The 20,828-nt window shown below is 36.1% G+C and overlaps 2 protein-coding genes across 3 annotated transcripts; both read left to right on the plus strand.

Moving 5' to 3' along the window:
- Window positions 1–10,122: 10,122 nt before the first annotated feature.
- Window positions 10,123–14,201, plus strand: crk (v-crk avian sarcoma virus CT10 oncogene homolog). The gene is made up of 3 exons (XM_016272646.1): window positions 10,123–10,679; window positions 11,179–11,756; window positions 11,991–14,201. The coding sequence occupies exons 1-3, from the start codon at window positions 10,460–10,462 to the stop codon at window positions 12,126–12,128; spliced, it is 936 nt and encodes a 311-aa protein (XP_016128132.1). The 5' UTR covers window positions 10,123–10,459; the 3' UTR covers window positions 12,129–14,201.
- A 1,278-nt stretch (window positions 14,202–15,479) lies between these two features.
- On the plus strand, window positions 15,480–19,985 carry ywhae1 (tyrosine 3-monooxygenase/tryptophan 5-monooxygenase activation protein, epsilon polypeptide 1). Of its 2 annotated transcripts, none has more exons than XM_016272648.1 (6): window positions 15,480–15,719; window positions 17,430–17,629; window positions 17,713–17,819; window positions 17,945–18,151; window positions 18,391–18,527; window positions 19,097–19,189. In XM_016272648.1, the coding sequence occupies exons 1-6, from the start codon at window positions 15,656–15,658 to the stop codon at window positions 19,102–19,104; spliced, it is 723 nt and encodes a 240-aa protein (XP_016128134.1). In that variant the 5' UTR covers window positions 15,480–15,655; the 3' UTR covers window positions 19,105–19,189. The 2 variants fall into 2 exon arrangements, with proteins under 2 accessions (XP_016128134.1, XP_016128133.1); XM_016272647.1 differs by lacking the exon at window positions 19,097–19,189 and adding an exon at window positions 19,748–19,985 and having other exon boundaries at window positions 15,481–15,719.
- Window positions 19,986–20,828: the final 843 nt, after the last annotated feature.

Here is a 20,828-nt window from a genome sequence, read left to right on the forward strand (position 1 = left end):
TGTGTTTATTCTGCAGAGAGAGTCAGTGAATGAAAGAGCAGCCTCCCACTGTGTGCCGTGTGGCTTTTTGCTAACACATGGTTCTGTGGTGTAGACTCATACTTATGTGGCTCCTTTCCAACTGCCATTAATATAGTCAAAACACAGACTGTGTAATGTGTAAATGGGGAAATACTTGGCGGTATTTATTTCCTGTGTCAATGGATACACTTTAGATTAGCTGACGCCTTTATTCTGTTCCCTAACTTATGTGTTCAGGGATAAAACAGCTGAAGTCCCCTACCGCAGTTCATTCACTGCATCAGCTGCTGTGGTTAAGCTGGAAAGTGAAGGCATGTGTTCTGCGTAGACCGGATTCGATACCTTCTTCCTTTTATCCGCTCCGGTTGTGTTGTCTAATCCTCACCAGGTGCTTTTTGTTGATGGAGCACTGCTGTTTGTCTGAGTCACACCACACACGGTTCTTTATTTGTTACGCTTATGTTGTGTACTGTGGTGTGGTGTTGCAGATGTGAATGCAGCTGTTGGGGTTTAAAAAGGGAAGTGTTTCTCAGACAGCGTTCGCACCTCTCCTTGGGTGTGTTGTCGATACTTGTGTGCCTCTAAGGGTCTCCTTATTCTCTGTTGAAACGTCCTCAAGCGCTTCTGTTTATTCTGCCTGAACTATGAGCTTACTGATGTGATTTCATCAGATCGGCAATAATGGGACTGTCCTGGGGAAATAGCAGGTCAAATAATTTCACAGCCTGAAGGTGCAAAAAGACAAGAAAAACAAGCTCAACTAAAATGAAAATGATGTCACTATTTTCTTAAATTCTTGTGTTTTTAAAAATCTGATTTGATATATGATTTTCTTTCATGTATGGATTACAAAAAGAGTAGCAGAATAAGCAACTTGCTCGTTTCTATACAGTGCAAGTGAATGGTGACCACTGCAGATTTTCAAGTCAAGACTTTAGTGAATTACAAAATTGGTCTGTTTCTCAAACATAGCTCTTGTAATAGCAAACAAGTAATATAGATCATTACTTTTACTTTGTGGCGAAAGATGGTTCTTTGTGGAACCAAAAATGTTTTTTCTATGGCATCGCTGTGAAGAACCTTTTAAGCACCTTTATTTTTAAGAGTTTATGGTGAAAAGAAATGGCAAATTTTATTTTTAATTCCCTTCAAGTCTCCTGTTTCTCATATTTTTCCCCTGGGGAAATGTCTCCAGTACTCTCAAATGTGTTTCTCAGCAATGTCATGTTTTTTTGCCAAGATGTTTTATTTTATGAACTCAAACATTTCTAATTCATACAAGTCTCATTTCCCTATGGAAGCCCGTTTCCGCCACTGAATAAAAAAAAAAAATACAAACCCGATTCCAAAAAAGTTGGGACACTGTACAAATTTAGCCAGATGGCGCTAGCGTGCTGTCACTCTTGCGTTGCGCATGCGTCGAGTAAGTCTTTTTTTATAGATATATATTTTTTGGATTAGGCTAAGTCATTATTATGAGAAAATAAGTCATTATTACGAGAAACTAAGTCATTATTACGAGAAAGTTTCTCATTATTATGAGAAACTAAGTCATTATTTCTAGAAACTAAGTCATTATTACGAGAAAGTTTCTCAATATAATGAGATACTAAGTCAAAATTTTGAGAAAGTTTCTCATTATTATGACTTACAGAATTATATTTTTTATTCAGTGGCGGAAACAGGCTTCCAAACATTTCTGTCGTTTTTTTTGGAGAAATATTTTAGATTAAGTACTTACACTGTTTAAAAAAAAATTTCCAAACGGGAGTTTTCACAGTGATGCCAGAGAAGAACCATTTTGAGCTCCCCAAAAGAATCTTTTAGTAAAAAGTTCTTATAAGAACCATTTTTTCTTAGTGTTAAGAGCATTTTAAAAATCTAGAGAACCTTGCTTCACTATAAAGAACGTTTGGTGCAATTAAAAAAGGTTCCATGGATGTTGAAGGCTTTTTTCATGGAACTAAAAATATCTTATATCAAGATAGTGTTTGATATAAAAATATCAAGAATCTTTATTTTTAAGAGTGTATATTAAATGTGAGGTTTGAAAAAGCGTCCTATATTTTCCTCTGGAAAAATGGAAATTCGGTAGTATTATGTATGCTATTATAATACTGATTCATATTTAAAATTTGTTTTTATTTTCATACTTTCTGTTTTCATTTTAAATTTAGTATAAGTTTTAATTTTATGTGCTTTTGTCGTTCTTATTCGTTTTTGTAATATTTCCATTTAGTATTATTTTTATTTTTATGACTTAATTTACATTTTTTATTTTAGTTCTAGTAATATCAGTACTTCCAACTTAAAATTATTTCATTTCTAATTTTCAAGGTTTTTTAAGTTGAAGTTGTTAATCTAATATTCATATTTGATTTTACTCCTTTATTTTAATGAACAAAAACATTTTTTACATTTAGTTAGCAATAACAACAAAGAAATACAGCCAAGCATTCATAATGATTTCATTTTTAACTCTCATCATTTTATGTCTCCTTTAGTTGCCCTTCTCTTTCTCTCTCCCTTAATGATTCCTCCCTCTCCGCTCTAGTAATGGCTAAGAGCTAACATGACCTTAACCTCCTCCACCGGTCAGAGTGAGACAGTCTCTCAGACAAGTGTCCCATTTTCTCGCAGAGAATTCACACGTAACAGATGTTGGGCTGCAGTACGTGTGTGTTTATGCGAGCAATGCATTACTCATAGTGTGTGTGCAGTTTAATCTATGTGCCTCCATGCAAATATTTACACTAAAGCTGATTTGCAATTCTACATATAACCGGAGGAAATTATACATCTGCTCCGGATGTGTTGATCTGTTAGTTTACATGCATAATAACATGCATTTAACTTCACATACTGTATTTATATACGATAAAGTTGATTAATTAGCACAACTGTATACATCAAGAGTTTAGCACAGAAGAGTCCAAATCCGATGAATAGACCTGAATGTTTCCATTTGTTTAGGATTTGCATAAGCTTGCACTGTCACAATGCCAACAGTATCACCCACTCACTGAAAATAATATATTAGTCGACTGTTAAATTGTTAAATGCAAATGGAACAATAGATATCTGAAAGCTGTATTATGCAGTTGCGTAAACAAAAAATATTGTTAGGAGTATTTGGATCGCTTCTTCAAAACAAAACTGGTTAAGTGGAATCTGAAATGCCATAGACCTACTACATGACCTCTATTGTTTCATGAACTGAAATGTGAAACGCATTGCCCTCGTCTGGTCTGCATGTGGCGAAGCGTCTGCAGTCCAGTGGAGACCCTTTAGTCCATAACAAGCAGCCCACGGCTGTCAGGAGCCAGTGAAGAATGTCTTCCTCATCTCAACACAGGCAGCTTTCTGGATCATCATGTCCAGAGGCGACAGTGTTTTATATAGCTTTAGCATATGATCCGCCTCCATAACACCCACATTAATAGCAAACACACTGGTATTTGAGGGGAGAAGAAAGATAGAGAGTTGTGTTAAACGAAAAAGGGATTTGAGAATGTAAAACAGGAGTAGAAGAGGGTGTGGAATAAGGGCTGTTGTGAAATCATACTGTCATCCCTCAGGCATGTCTTCTGAATTTTCCCTCCTATTTTTCATCTCTATTTTCTCCTCATATGATCTCTTGAGTCATTCTAATGCTGCCTCTCCTCGACAGATTACCTCACAGTTCTGCCTTTTGCTAGATTTTCAGTGGCTTAAGCTCTCGTTTCGTGCCTCTTTCTCTCTTGTCGTCTTCTTGTCCTCTTCTGCTCACGCTCTATACTGCCTGAGAGCAGAAACAGCAGGTTCTGAATGTGGCATGATGATGAAGTTGCAATAGGCTCTTGATATTCATTGCTTACAGCTTTCTGCATCTCTGGCTCTTTCAATTTCATTCCCTGTCTGTCTTTATTCGAGCAGTGACTTTGACATTTCATTTGGCACATGGCAACCTGCCTCCAATTAGTGGTATCTTTACAGTGATGCTTTTGTATTGATTTGCACAGCCGTCCAGACAGCTGTCATGTCAGAGTCATTGATGCCTGAGAGGCTGAGTAAAAAAAGCTGTTTGACAAAAGAAATTGCTTGAACTTCATGTTTAAAATTCACATAAAGTCATTACATAGAGAGCTTAAACATAGCTGCTGGCACTTTCCATGAATAGTGTACAAAATTGGGCCTGAACATCATTTAAAAAAAAGTTGGTGTTTCAGGTGTAAAAAGGTTATGTTATTTCTTATTTGTCACAGTTTTATGGTATTTTTTGTAATGGGGAAAATGATGACATAAGCATGTAGTATTTACAACAACAAAAAAACATAATAAAAACAGTTTTTATTACAATGAACTGAAAATCAATTTAACAGATTATGCCAAAAGCTTGACATTTTGTATGATTAGGATATAAAGTTAAATAATGGGACACCAACGTGTACTGCATTCAAGGAAAGTGCTTGCTCTATTTTAAATGACAGAATGTGTTGTTCATAATACTAAGCAACATTTTAACTAGACTGAAATTGTTGTTGAATTGTTAGTGCACACATTCATTAATCCTTGCATCCACTGCAAAAGAGGGTTTATTTCAGGATTTATTTCAGTGATGGTAATCCTTCATTTTGCTCTGAAAGTCACAGTGATGACCTTTCATCAGTGTGTTGGAGAATAGATCAGTATAATGATAGACTCTGCACTTAATTGGTCATAATGAGCGCACTTATTATCCAAGAGTCTTCAACATATCATCGGAGGGTCTTAGGCCATTTTTAATGACCTACATTCACATTTTTATATGTTTGAAAAATGTCTCTTATGCTCACCAAAGGCAGTGTTTATTTGATCAAAAATACAGTGTGAAATATTATTATTAAAAATTAAAGTAGTGCTGTCAAATGATTAATCGCGATGAATTGCATCCAAAATAAAAGTTTTTGTTTACATTATATATGTGTGTGAACCGTGTATATTTATTATGTATATATAAATACACACACATACAGCATATATTTTGAAAATATCTATGTATATATTTATATTCATATAATTTCTATCATATTTAAATATATTTATATATATTATTTATACTTTTTCATTTATACACATTTATTTATTTATATATACATAATACATATACACAGTACACACACATATTATGTAAACAAAAACTTTTATTTTGGATGTGATTAATCGCGAATTAATCGTTTGACAGCACTAATTTAAAGTCACCCTTTTCGGTTACACTTTACTTGAAGGGGTGTACATAAGACTGACATGACACCTTCATAATCATGACGTGTCATGTCAGTCTTATGCACACCCCTTCAAGTAAAGTGTTACCCTCTTTTCTATTTAAAAATATGAAACCTTAGTTTATTCCTGTGATGCCAAAGCTGAATTTTCAGCAGGCATTACTCAAGTCTTCAGTGTCACATGATCATTCAGAAATCATTCTGATATGCTCGTTTGCTGCTCAAGAAACATTTCTTCTTATTGTTTATTTTAAAAACAGTTATGATGTTTAATATTTATTCAGCGTTTATTTGAAATAGAATTGCTTTGTAATGTTATATTTGTTTAATGCATCCCTAAATACAAGTATTAATTTCTTTATAAAAAATCTTACTGACCCCAAACTTTCGAACAGAGATATATATTCCAGCAATGTAAATTATGGATTGAAGTCATTCTTTTTCTAATACCGCTCGTTATGTTCAACAGAAGACTCATAAAGCTGATTTTTGGGGTTGGGTGTTAGAGTTTTCCTGTCTCTTCCTTTCTTTTCCTCTATGACAGAATGTGAATGAACTGTAACAATGCAATACAGTACGGCGCATCTCTGACACCTGCTGCTCTTCAGTTCGATTGTAATTGAAAGGGTTTATTTCTGTAAAGCTGAGAATGAGGAACTTCAACCTTATTGTCTTAATTCAAACCTATGCTAAAGTAATAACCTGATTTTATTTACATCCACAGGAAAGACGATGCAACGGAAGGATCTTTCACAGCACACACCTGCTGCCAGATCGATAATTAGACTTGTGTGAAAAAAAAGAAAAACTGCAAGTGTAGAAATTGCTGCAGAAATGAAAAATTGTAGAGTTGCTCATCATTCTCTTTGTTGCATTGTGCTGCATTATTGTTATTGAAGGGGCGATTTAAATTTAAAAGAAAAATTAAAAAGCTACATTAAATAAATTAAGCATTAAGTAGATTGCTAAATCTCTGATTACACACAGCCTCGTATATCCTTTCCTGCTTTCCAAGCAGTCAAAAGCTTCATATATTGCATAGGAAAAACAATAAAGTGATTACTTGGGTGACTCTAAGATCATATGCAACCAGTGATTCCTCAAATCGGAAAGTTATTTAAGCAATTTTGGCATTTGAGAGATTTTTATAAAAACCTAAGAACAGTGTAACAGATAGAAGTTTTTCAAATGTAGCTACTTTTCAAATTGTTTGCTAAAGTCACGTGGCAGATACCATTTTGCTAAAAGATAGTTGTAATATTTCTGATTAACATCCCTCCGTCGTTAATGAGAACATTTGAAAATGATCAAATGCAGAAGAGAGAATGTAAGTGGGTCAGATGCATTCAGGGTGAGATTGCTGAGAGAGGGAAAGGCTTTTTCTCTTAAAGAGCGTGGGATTCGGGATCCTGGCCAGTAATATCAGGAGAGTTGATTTCCTGTTCTGGTTTAGCCATTTCCTTGTCTTTGCTGCTGTTTTATTTGCTAGGTCAGTGACAGGATCAGAGCGGGGCAGGAAATATATCATTCAGAATGAGCATAGCATGTCAAATCAGGATGGTTATTATTCCTCTCTCTCCCTCAAATGCCAGTTCAATAAGATATATGCATGTCCTGGTGTGAATTCGCGATGGCCATATTATGAATTAGTATTCTCGCCGTTTCTTTTCTCGCTTTCACTCTTTCTCTCTTCAAGCTGTGGTGGCACACTGAGCTTATTATGAGTCTGCTGCATGTGCAGCGGTTAAAGCAATGCATTTGTTCTCTCTTATTTAAAAAATCAGCTCCTCTTCCTGCCTTCATCTTCTGTTCCCCACTCTCATCTCTCGTAGGATCTTAATCCATATTTGACAATAACAACTGACATTGTGATTAAATTAACTCTTAAATTCTATGCTGTTTGTATTTCCAGGGGCTGTTTTGAATCTGTAATGCATTTACAGAAAATGAATACTTTCAATCAGGTCTCAATTTCCCTCAATGAGACGATATCTCTGAGTTTTAATAAAATGTTAAAGCTGGTATAATACATTACACTGCATAGACTATTCTTTTATTATTATTACTATAAAATTTAGTTCCTCAACAGTTCCTTTGTGCTCTTCTCGTATAGGGCTGGATCATTTAGTTTGTTCCCGCCCTACATTTCTTCTTTAGGCACTAATGACTGTTACAATTACTGTAGCAATTTCAAGTACTTCCATTTGTAGAAATCCAGTACTACATTAGTATGGATGGGAATTCTAATAATTCTAATACATTTTACAGCGTATTTTGTTGCCACAGGAAATGTCCACACTAAAAGGTCTTATGTCAGACAGCACAGGGTTTGGAAGAGTCCATTTAAATATGTGACCAGAGCTGCTGTTTATATGTATGGTCCAACACTAAGTTGATGCTGCACCTGCCAATGTCAGTGAATTAAGATAATTTAATGACCAATGGCCATAAATATTCTTTTCATAATAGTGTTTGTAAAAAAAAAAAAAAACTGTATTTTGCATTATTTTAATTAAAATATTTTCTGTATTATAATTTATTTATTAAAATAATTGTATATTTTATATCATTTTATATTATCTATTTATTTTCAGTATTTCAGCAAAATTGCATGTAAAAAAAAACATGAATGTGACATAATGTGATTCTATTTCTTGTATCTTAGAAATAGAATCTTAATTTAAGAATTTATGAAATCCAATATAGTCAAGCTCTCTCTCTCTATATATATATATTTAATATATTCAAGGTAATTGATATAAAAAGATGCAAACATAACAGAGTCTATTAGTTATTAAATTGATTGTATGTTTTTTTTTTTTTAATACAGTGGAAAACCAAAATGTCTTGTCACACTGTTGGCCCAAAACAATATGTTTGTTTGATACAGAGCAGCGGAACTGAAGCCAAAGAGAAAAGACTCACTCCACGGAAAAAAGAAAGTGTCGTTTGGCTATATGATAGTATACAATACTGTTATTCTCTTGTTGCTGCTTGACATGGATTTTGAAGACAATGTAAGGTTTCTCAGCTCAGTTCTTTAGAATAGATCCTTTAAACACAAAAATTATATAAAGGTTTCATTTCTATTTATCCACTGTTATTAAATGATAAAGGTATTTCATAGTATAAACATCTATTTAGTGCCTAATTATATTACATTGTTCAAATGTAATTCAAACTAGTTCTGATATGCCAGTAAATGAAAGTATTGTTTCAATGACAGTGTATATTGATTAGACAGATTTGTCTTAATGGAAAATAGTTGTTTTAATTCATTATTTAAAATTACTTAATTGAGAATTAGGATTTATTATATCCATTTATACTGTACTACTTTGTATATTATCATAATATGCTTACATGCAAAAATCTTGTTCAGTGTTTTTTAAGTAGAATTATATCCCTCCCCAAATGATGGTTTATACAATTAATTCATTAAGTCTAATTGCTCCTGTAATAAAGTTAACCAATATATTTCAGTTTATCATGTCATTTTATGGTCACCAGGTAGCCTCAAAATCTCCTGCTGTTTTTCAAAGCCATACTTCTTGACAAGTTCTGCCATTACAGACAGGGAATTATATATTGATAAAAGTGCACTGAAGAGCTGTGATCAATGATTTTTGTCTGTATTTCTGTATTCCCACAATGGTTAATAAAGAAAAGAGAATGATAGGGATGACAAGGTACAGCAATATGTGTATATGATTATTTGTAAACAAAACAAAATGTATTTGACTGTTGGCATCAAAATCAATAAACCTTTAACAAATATAAAATTAATTTATGCATTAAACAGTACATAAAATGTTGGATGTAAATGCAGGTACACGTTTTTATTGCGTTTGTGCACCGGAACATTGAACTGTACTTGAACGGGACTGGTGGATGGAGGACTGTAAACTATTAGTAATCGATGTCGACATCTAGTGGTTGGCAACTCTTTCGTGCTTGGGCTTGTTTTATGTAAACGACAGCGTTTACGTACTTCCGTTTCTTTCCTTGCAATTTACAACACAAGCGACCTTTTGAGTATTAGCAAATTGGGCTATAAATTGTTCGATAAGAAAATTAATATTTTTAAATATGGACCAACAAGGCCTATAAAAAATACAATTTATACTGCTGGAAAATATTTTTTAAACAACAACTCTTGTTGATGATAGCTGGTTTCCAGTTGGTCATTGGCTGGTCTAACATATAACGTTAAGTAGACCATTAGAACAGCAACAAACCATACTAGCCGGTCAAATCAAGCTGGATGGGAAAACATGGTAGCTCTGGACAGCCAGATGGTGACCAATTAGGACTAGTTAATGACCAGACCAGCTATAAACCACTGGGCTTAACTGGATTTTATTGTCGAGACTATCGTGATTTTGAGAAATACATTTTATTTAGCTTAATTTTCCGTTCAGATTTTCACAGAACGGAAATGTATCTTTGACACTGGCCAGAAAAATGCATACACATTATCCAACAAACACAGATCCAACAAATTACTAAATATATGGATTGATAATAATATGAATACGAACATTGTTAATCATTTGGATGTAAAGACGTAATATATATATATATATATATATATATATATATATATATATACACACACACACACTAGTAAATAAATGTAAATATATTACAAAGTTAAGTAAGACAAAACCAGATGTGTTGACATAAATCCACAACTTATCTAGCAAAAGTAAATCAAATTGTAAAGTCTTTAAATGAGACAGAAGAATATTCTGCAGAATACGGGGCTATGGTCTCATTTTCAACATTGACCGCATCAATATGGCTACCTATAGGCGCCGTCTGAATTGACCGTGTTATTGCATCACTTCCGGGAAATAAGGTCAAAAATTGTTTCCCTTGTCCGCCATTTGAAATATTTGAACTTCCTTGTGACAACTTCCAATGTACGTTTTGGTTTACACTGAACAATTATCAGAGGATCTGGGCGAATAGTCGTAGTTTTTGCGTCTCATGCACGTTGGGAGTGCGACGTCGGCTGTTTTCTTACCCGATTGAAACAAAAAAGCGCAGAAAAGTGAGCGAATGCTGCGCGGATTCGAAACGTGTTCAACAACGGAACGCGGTAAAGTTTTTGCATGAGTTGAACGCTGCTTGCGGATAAGGAGAGGCGAAGGGAAGGCCTGTGAAGCCTGGGCTTTTTTCTTGCGCTAGTCATGGCCGGAAATTTTGATTCGGAGGACCGAGGGAGCTGGTATTGGGGGAGATTAAGCCGGCAAGAGGCGGTTTCGCTGCTCCAAGGGCAGAGGCATGGAGTGTTCCTGGTGCGGGACTCGATCACTATTCCCGGGGACTACGTGCTGTCTGTGTCGGAGAACTCCAAAGTCTCTCATTACATTATAAACAGCATCAGCAGCAATCGCCAGTCCGGACCAGGTAAGCGGTGCATATAAATATACTGCAAACAACCGGACGAATAAATACTGCTTTAGCAAAACGTTTAGCAGCTCGACGAGAAACTTGTGTACTTCTATACTACGAATAGTTCTGCACATTCAGTCACATTTTTTGCGTCATTCTAGTATTACGGAGTAATTTAGTATTCTCTGTAAGATGTTTACACATACAGAAATATGATATTTTTCAGTATAAACCGTGTTTTTGATTCAGTCACTCAGATCATTTAGATATTTTAACACGTAATGGGAACCATATGTATTTTTATGACAAAACACCCACTTTTTTGTTTGTAGACGCTGTATGCGCAGTAATGCTGAATTTATTAGCTATTATGTGTGGTATTTAAAAAAATAGTGTATTAGACGACAGCAATTGTAATTATTATATCCACCATTTAGTGAAGTCTTCATAGATTAAGGTTAAGTAAATCGTGATTGTCCATCCATCCTATGTGCTTGCCGCTGTCATCCTGCAGGACTCGCTCCTCCTCGGTTCCGTATTGGAGATCAGGAATTTGATGCCTTACCTGCGCTCTTGGAGTTCTATAAGATCCACTACCTGGATACCACCACTCTCATTGAGCCCATCAGCAAAGCCAAGCACTCGTCCTTTATCAGCATCAGTGCAGGAACAGGAGGAGCTCCTCAGAGGCTGGAAGAGGAGTACGTCCGAGCTCTCTTTGACTTCCCCGGCAATGACGACGAGGACCTTCCATTTCGAAAGGGCGATATTCTAAGAGTTCTGGAGAAGCCGGAGGAGCAGTGGTGGAATGCACAGAATTCAGAAGGCCGTGCCGGCATGATCCCAGTGCCCTACGTGGAGAAGTACCGGCCGGCCTCGCCAACATCAGGGGGCCCTGGAGGATCTGTTGGAGGATCTGGAGCTCACGGCAACTCCGACGGCCACGGTTCTCAGTCTCAACCTCTGCTTGGCGAGCCGGGCCAATATGCCCAGCCGACATCCTTACCCAATCTACAGAATGGTCCGGTTTATGCCAGGGCGATTCAGAAGAGAGTTCCCAATGCCTATGACAAAACTGCTCTTGCTTTGGAGGTAACAAATGTAGCTTTTTTTATTACACAGTATTTTCAGTATTTTATGTGCAACATAGACACAGATGACTGATTTAGTACATTTAAAAATATGTATTTTTACATAGAATTTTGTGAAATAAAACGTTTTTTTGGCTTTGGCGCCTCCCAGTGGAACTGTAATTTTCTGTTTAAGTTTGCTGTTTTGTGCATTGCATTAACAAATTGTTTCCTCCATTTCTGACACTGTTGTTAGGTCGGCGACATGGTGAAGGTGACCAAGATCAATGTAAACGGTCAGTGGGAGGGTGAGTGCAAGGGAAAGCATGGCCATTTTCCCTTTACCCACGTCCGCTTGCTGGACCAGCACAATCCAGAGGACGAACTGAGCTGAGAGAGCAGACTGTCTTCCCTAGCAGCCCTTAGATGTACACTCCCTTACACACACATACACACACACACTCCGGCTCCTCACACATCCTCACTACTGCCCTTTACCTGTCCGCCTCGTCATTACCTTGTGCCATTGTCTCTCATGCCAACGTTCACCGTACCTGCAACAATTCCCTTATTAGATTTTATGCAATAATTGAAGATATTTACCAAGTAAACACTAAATTCCACACGCAACACCATACACTACAAAGAGAGGAGCATTAGTGTGTGGCTTCTTGTGAACTGAGAAAAGAGGAAGAAGCCTGCTTGGACTTAAAACATGAGCGGTTTGGTGTCTTAAGGGACTGTTCCTTTGCTTCTTTGAATGCGGTAGCATACACTACTTAGTGTCCTAGAACACAGCAGCTTTCACACTACGAATCATCTACTACATGAAAATATTCAGAAATGCAGATCAAACATGCTTTGAATAGTTTTTAGTCTTTTTCATTGGCTTGTCAGTTATTACTGGCTCAGTGCCGGTCAGTTGTGTCATGAAGCGGTTCTTACCGGGGCGGTACATTATATAAAAGATGGAGTAGCCGAACCCTCACCGCATTTAGTTTTATTTATGCACATTTCTAATGTATACAAGATGGGCCATGCATCATTAATCACTACCGCTAACTTTGTTTTACTACATTTTCATTATATATTGTCAGGAAATGCTACTTGCTTCTTACACCATTATTGCTGTACTTGGAAGTATTACACTAAATGCAGATTTGTTGAATGTGTAACCCTAATTTCTAATGCTAGATTCAATACGTCAACATAAGATAGAATTAAATGATTTTGTTGTTGTTGTTTTTAAATAAAAATCCAACATTGTGACTTTTCCACTTAAAATAACCAATGTGTTTTTGCCAAAACTTCCCTTGCCAAGGTAGAAAATACAATAAGTGGTTGTTGTAGCGACTCTCCAAAACTTCTTTAATATTAGATCAAAAACAACCCAGCTGTCTTTAGGATCATATGAAGTGTCACACTAATGTGCAAAGCCTAACCTGATGCCTCAAATGTGTTTTGCTCAATTGATTTTGCACATACAAGTAGCCTTTATCTATGATCGGTTTATCTGGCTATTGATTTTTGTTTTAAAACATCAGCCTCCATCATGCCTGTATTATCTATCTCAATGCAGAAATATAGTGCATTTTGTCCTTAAATGCCCAAGTAAGACGTTGCTTTCCTAATTGCCTGCCTTAATTGCAGATTGTTGTCAATGACCAAATCAGCAATGTCTTTAGCCTAATTAGTTAATCGCAACATGTGGAGAATATTTTGTTCAACCTTGCAGAAATGTTTCTTTTAACCAACTTCCATTACTAATGACTGTACTTGGAGAATAGAAATCGAATGTATGTGGGCAAATGTATAGATTATAACACTAATAGACAGGCTACCAGAACACTATCAAATGTTAATGTTTTTACCCTTTACCTTTATTTGTTGTTACTTTTAAAAAGAAAACTTTGTTTGGTAACAATGACAATCACCTGGAAACTCTTGTTATGTCACATCTAAATGTTAGAAAGCTATGTCGTGTATGTGTGTAGGTTAGCTGTATGTTGTCATGATGTGACAGCAAGCCGGCCATGTTATGTAATTGTCACTTAAGTCGTAATTATGAAGGACTTTGATGTTCATGATCTGTCTTATTAACTGTCTATGTTCAGTCAGAAATGACCTTGATGAAATTAGATCACTAAAATCAGTCACAAAGCAAAGCTGGAGTCTTGTAAGTCTGAACTCTCACCTGTGTCCTGTGAGAATGATTTCACCTCCAAACGCACCACTTTCGTCTATGACTGAGTTGAAAGAGTAATCGAAGTCGTGTGTGTACATTTTAATTGTACCCAAAGTATTATGTTTAGAACCTAAATATCAACACAGTCATTTTGTGAAATTAATCTTGTTATCCTTTATGTGCATCCAAGTCTGTCAGAACAGTGTTTTAAGTCACACAAAAAATCCTATGTTTTTTGTTACAGTTTTATTCCTGTACATGAAATAAAGTTGACCCCTATAGTAATGCTACTCAAACATTTTACTTTGCCTCTGTCAGTATTTTCATGCCTTTGAATTTATTACTCTTGAGAGCATCAACGTGATGGAAAGGATTTGTTTAATTTTCCTATTATAGTATAATTTTTCCTTTATATAATTTTCTTGTATAATATCCAGAGTTATTCATTTTAATGAGCCAATCTGGTTGCAAATTTGTAATTTTTATCAAAATGTGATGTGATATTACCATTTCATAATTATTGTTTGTTATTTGTGACCCTGGACCACAAAACCAGTCTTAAGTCGCTGGGGTACATTTGTAGCAAAAGCCAAAAAAACATTGTATTGGTCAAAATTATTGATTTTTCTTTTATGCCAAAAATCAGGATGTTAAGCAAAGATCATGTTCCATGAAGATATTTTGTAAATTTCCTACTGTAAATATATTCAAACTTAATTTTTGATTATATGCATTGCTTTTTTTTTTGCACCCTCAGATTCCAGATTTTCAAATAGTTGTATCTCGGCCAAATATTGTCCTATCCTAACAAACCATACATCAGTGGAAAGCTTATTTATTCGGCTTTCAGATGATGTATAAAATTGACCTGGTTTTGTGGTCCTGGGTCACATTTACACTGAAACAACACACCATTTAATTTGTATGGTGTGTAATTGTTAGAAATACTTGTTTTAAAAAGTCTAGACCCAAATAAAATACTATTTAAAATAACACCTTAAATGTTTCTTAATTTATAATTTTATTTGTAATATGTTCAATTGAAGCAATCAAATGTAATCATTTACTATGTTTACTGTATGACTGACTGACTTCTGTGGAACAAAAGAAAAAAATTTAGAAGAAAAATATCTTTTCCATTGACTTTCTTGTATGGACAAAAAACAAGGACATTTCTCAGAATATCTTGTGTGCTGATAAATGATGAGTAGCCTAAATGACAGAATTTACAAATTAAAGTTATTTCAGTTGAACGTTTTACTAAATTCAAAATTATTGTGTTCTAATGTGTTAATTGAAAAGGTATTGCATTTGGGCCTAGACTTTCTTCTTTAAACATATTTCTCGCAGAATAGAACGAACGGCATGAAGGGTGAGTGAATGATGACAGAATGTTCTTTTTGAATGAACTATACCTTTAAATTCAAATGTTTCCAGTGATTTTTTTTACAGAATATCGCTGCCAGTAATACGCAATCTTTAGGTTACACAAAAGGTGCAATAGGCACATAGCATTCATTCTCTGTTCAAATAAAGAGGGTTTAAAATCCAGTATTCGTACGGGAGAGAGGGAGTGTGTGGGGATGCTCTGTGTGGAAGTTCCCGGATGAAGGTGTAACGCCATCTTTACTCCACCATTCAAGCTGCAGCTGTTGCTCGCGTAGGGCCTGCCGGTGAACTCACACTCCTCCTTTACCCCCAATCTCACAAAACACGCTCGCCGCGCGCTGTCCAACATGGGTGACCGGGAGGATTTGGTGTACCAAGCCAAACTCGCCGAGCAGGCGGAGAGATATGATGGTAAGAGACATTGAGAGGTAACGGGAACGTTATTTTTACAAAGCGAGAGCTCATGCAGGCTAACTGACGGTCGGGTTAACGTTAGCTGGCTTAATTCGCAGTTAAACCAAGCGAACACCTTGTGAATTGCAAACCGATCTCCGTGTGCGTTTTAAAAACGTTGTTTCGTTTATTTGTACAGTCCGTTAATTCTGTCGATGTGATATTGGGGTAACTACAGAATGGCATATGAAGATGGAGACGTTTATTGAGGAGACAAAATGGCGGAGAGTTAGTGGGTGAGGCAAGCTGTTGCTAGCCATGGCGGAGGGGGTGGCTGCGGTCTTCAGGCCTCATGTAGGCGAAGAACGGCTCAAATATTAGTTAACACCTGTCTTAATCGACCCAATTAACCACAATAAAGAGTTATTTCTGCATGAGGTCCTCTCTTTTCTGCGTTTACCTCCGTAGCACATTACGAGAGACCGTGGCAGTGTCTCAACCTTTTGAGCTGCCTACTTAGACAGCATTTTTGCGTATTACGGGCGCGTTGAGTTGTGATACCCAAAATGCTGTCTAGCCAGGTAACGTTGCCTCACTTAGTTTTGAGACGCAGCCGTTGTACAGTAACGCAAAGCAAGTAATGCTTAGTAAGCTGAGATACTGTAGCTTTGCAGTGAGATTTCGTTTCAGACTGTAGAGAAGTGGCTGGCAGGCTTGTGGTATTCAAGATTTTAACGATATCCTAAACCAGCAGCTATAATTGTGCCTTGTTGGTAATTTGTCTAGTTTAGTCACCCATTAACCTATGTTGGGTATCTAGGGTTTTCACTTGAACACTTGAAAGTATGCTGCTAGTATGTAGTGTGCAAGAATGATGATTAACAAAGGATATGCAGTGTTTTGTGATTGTATACTGGCAACCCATGGTGAATGCAAATAAATGTATGGTTGTTAATAATGTTTAGCCTCTCTTATTTGAGTAAATAAATAATACATACCCCATGGAGTGCAACAGTGGCCACTTACTTTTTCAGTGGTCTTGGTTTCAGAAGTATTTTTCTCATAGGAAGCCATGAAACAAACCAACCAGTTATGAGGTGACTCACAACATTACAAACTTTGGTTTGAAGCAGAAACATATTTGAGAATGAGAACGCTATGAGACATAATAGCTTTAATGAGGGGAAATAACTACAATCCCATGAAGCTTTGTGAGTGACAGTAGAATTAAAACAATGCAGAAATATAAAGTTGTTGATTTATTTGTATATAGAAACAGTATGTTTTAAGTTTATTGCATAATATGCATGCAAATATTTAAGTAGTTTGCTATATTTGCAGTTCTTTGTATGAGTGGGCGGGCACTTAAGAGTTCTTTTGGTTTTTGCCTGTGATTGGTGGAGATTTCTCTGCAGAATTATGGGTAATGTAGTTTTTCCACCAGAAATTCTGCTGATAAACACAATTATTTACAAAATATATTTATTCTGGCTGATGGCTTCAACAAAAGCACGTACCATCAATTAACCCGAGTTTATAAGTTATTGCTCAGTCAATTTACCTGTGAAGAAAATGAATGTGATTTTTTTTTTTTTTTACTTCTGGATCCCAACTGTACTTTCTGACTGAGTAAAAATTGTATATTTCAGCTATGGTTGCGACTTGTATTCTGTTGTAAATAAATCCAGTCAGCAAAATATCCATCACGCTCCTTTTCAATTTTTCCAGAAATGGTCGACTCCATGAAGAAGGTGGCTGGGATGGATGTTGAGCTAACGGTTGAAGAGAGAAACCTGCTCTCGGTGGCCTACAAGAACGTTATTGGGGCAAGAAGAGCATCCTGGAGGATAATCAGTAGTATCGAGCAGAAAGAGGAGAATAAGGGTGGAGAGGACAAATTGAAAATGATTCGGGAATATAGACAAACGGTAAGACGTGCCCTAACTAACGTTCATTCACATAACTAGAATGTTTAGTCTTACGCTTTTAACCTTTGAATTTTCATGTCCAGGTTGAGAATGAATTGAAATCAATCTGCAATGACATCCTTGATGTGTTGGACAAGCACCTAATCCCAGCTGCAAATTCAGGAGAGTCCAAGGTCTTCTACTACAAAATGTATGAAAGCCATGAGTTTTTTTTTTTTCTAAGTGAATCTAAGGATGAATCTTATGTGACATAATGAGGTCACGGCTTTATTTATACATGTTTTAAACAGATCTTTTCTCCCTTTGATGCATCAGGAAGGGTGATTACCACAGGTATCTCGCTGAGTTTGCCACAGGAAACGACAGGAAGGAGGCTGCAGAAAACAGTTTGGTTGCTTACAAAGCTGCTAGTGATATTGCAATGACAGACCTTCAGCCTACACACCCCATTCGCTTGGGTCTGGCTCTTAACTTCTCTGTATTCTACTATGAAATCCTCAACTCTCCCGACCGTGCATGCAGGTTTGTTTTCTTTGTGTTTTGGTTTGTTTTTCTGTTTTCAGATCTCTTAACATGAAGTACTACAGACAATTACAGTTTTGTAAATCTCTGTTTGTTTGAATATGGTATCTGTTTGTTACCATAGTTTAATGATAATGCTTTTGGTTACTTATCAGACCAAGATGGTATTCATTGCAATGTATTCCTGTTCACTTGTATGTTGAAACTTAATAGTTTATGGACCTGGCTGTTGATTTTAGGTTGGCAAAGGCGGCATTTGACGATGCTATTGCTGAACTGGACACATTGAGTGAAGAAAGCTACAAGGACTCGACACTCATCATGCAATTGTTACGTGATAACCTGACACTATGGACTTCAGATATGCAGGGAGACGGTAAGACGGATCATCGCAGTTTCAGATGCTAAGCCTGACAAACATGTCTTTTGAAACCCATTGGTACATGATGGTGACATCCTCAAAAGCTACTCCACAAACCAAAGCTATTTTTAGAGCGATTGTTTCAGAGTGTCCCGATTTAGGACTTGTGAGGCATCGTTTCCAACCATCTCTAATATCTGCCTTTAAAAGTGTTCAAATGGAGGGCTCTGGCTACATTGGCAGTGGAAATGTGCAAGCAAACATGTCTACTTTTCAAATTCATCCACCAGAAATGAAATCATTTTCTCAATATAATGGAGTGGTTTTAATGTTAATTGTTTCATTTTCACACCCTATTCTAGCATAAATATTTTATAGATCTAATGTAGTGTATTCAGTATATCAATCCGAAAGTTTCATTCCTACACCAAAAGTAAGACACTGTTTTTAATAGCTCTATTGACTTTCTGTGCAAAACCAGCAGTATAATCTTTCTCTACTACATTTCATGTCATCTTGTAATGTGTCCAGACTCATGCCGTCCAATTTAACCCATCTTGCCTTTTTTCATCCCCACTATTTAGATTCCTAAAGGAAAATGTTAATTGCCCACAAACTTTTTGTAAGTGCGGCCACTTTTTCCAGCTCTTGCCCTTTTGTCCACGAATTGCATCATCACTCACCCGTTTGTAAGCTTTGTGTTGCGATCTTTGTAGCCACCAGAGTGCTGTATGTGCAGCATGTCTGAAACAAACCGTTTCTGCATGATCACTGCCAGATCCTCAATGTCCAATTGGAATGGCTGTGTTGTACAAATATATTAGAATTTGGAAAATTCTGCTAGGTTTTACTAAGAAATGTACAGTAAAGGTGTCTAAGGGTATTATCCTTTGGTTTAGGAATTGAATTACGTGTGAAAGTTAAATGACCACATGAGATAACAGTGCATTCAAATTAGACTTAAACCAGATTTTTTTTTATTTTGAGCTTGAAAATTACATATTCTATTAATATAACATGATAAATTAATTTTATTTTTCTCACAGCATGTATTCAGTCCTTCACTATTGATTTGTTGTGATTTTTGGCTATTTATTTGACAAACTCGTAATGCACAGATCTTGCAAGGGTTGCAAACTTGATGATGATGTGCGACAATGTACAACACGTCACGTGGATTGCGTTAAGGGACATAACTGTTAGGATGCAATAACTGGCATTGTTTCTCTGCACAGGTGAGGAACAGAATAAAGAGGCACTGCAAGATGTGGAGGATGAAACCCAATGAGACGACACAGCCAATTTGAGACTCCACCCCACTCCCCCTCCCCTTCCCCAGACCCCACTCACAAAGGGAGCCACCAAGCCCAACCTTATGAGTGGCACTCAACAGCTTGATGCCTCCAGTTTTCTCTCCCTTTGTTTGATTTTTAATATTATTCTGTTTTATTAGCCCTTAAATTGAAATAAAATATACCACTCATGAAACAAACTTCAATTATTATTTTTGAATGGTCAGAACTTAAAGATTTCTTGGAGTTTTTTTTTTTTTTTTTTTTTGTCCTGGTACAACATTTTTCCTTTTTTAATGTTTATTTGCTTTATTTCTCAACATGTTTTTATCAGTTGCTGGATATATTTTGAGTTTTTCTTAATGTAATTACAGAAATTAACTTTTATTACTATTACTGATGTCTACTATTAGTTGTTTGAGCTGTAATATTTCTGTGTTAGTGCAATTATAAAATGCAGTTAAAGAAAACAATTAAACCTTTAAAAGGGCAAGTCTAAACAAAGTGCTCTTTTTGTTAATTTAGTTTTTCAGAGAAAGTCGAAGCAAATTTCTTGATATCCATGTGGAGCAAAATGCTTAACATCACCAAGTAGTAGTTGTGTAGTAACATTTACCAGTGTTCTGGACTGTAATTTGTGCTAAAATACTGTATTGCTCACATAGGCTGATGATGGTGGATGGATTGATGGATGGCTGCAGCTCTATAAAACTGAAGGAGCCTTGTTGCTTTTAGAACTAAGACAAATGCAGGTCTCCATTTGGCTGTCTCAAAAAGAAAAAGAAAAAAGCACTAATAAAGTTGATTTTAAGCCTGCATGAGTTACATGAAATAGTCTATTTTTCTTCCCCCCCCCCGAATCTACATAATGCATATAATTTCTTCTGTACTTTTGTTAACTTGAAACTAGTTTGTACTACTGGATATCTGACTGGAACCACAGACGTAGAATCTGTATTACAAAGAAACAGCATGGAATTAATAATTAACTTAAATAAAACTGCCTCAAGTAAAATATTTAACC

This window comes from Sinocyclocheilus grahami, unplaced genomic scaffold (genome assembly GCF_001515645.1).
Source record: "Sinocyclocheilus grahami isolate Dianchi unplaced genomic scaffold, SAMN03320097.WGS_v1.1 scaffold72.1, whole genome shotgun sequence".
Classification (NCBI taxonomy): domain Eukaryota; kingdom Metazoa; phylum Chordata; class Actinopteri; order Cypriniformes; family Cyprinidae; genus Sinocyclocheilus; species Sinocyclocheilus grahami.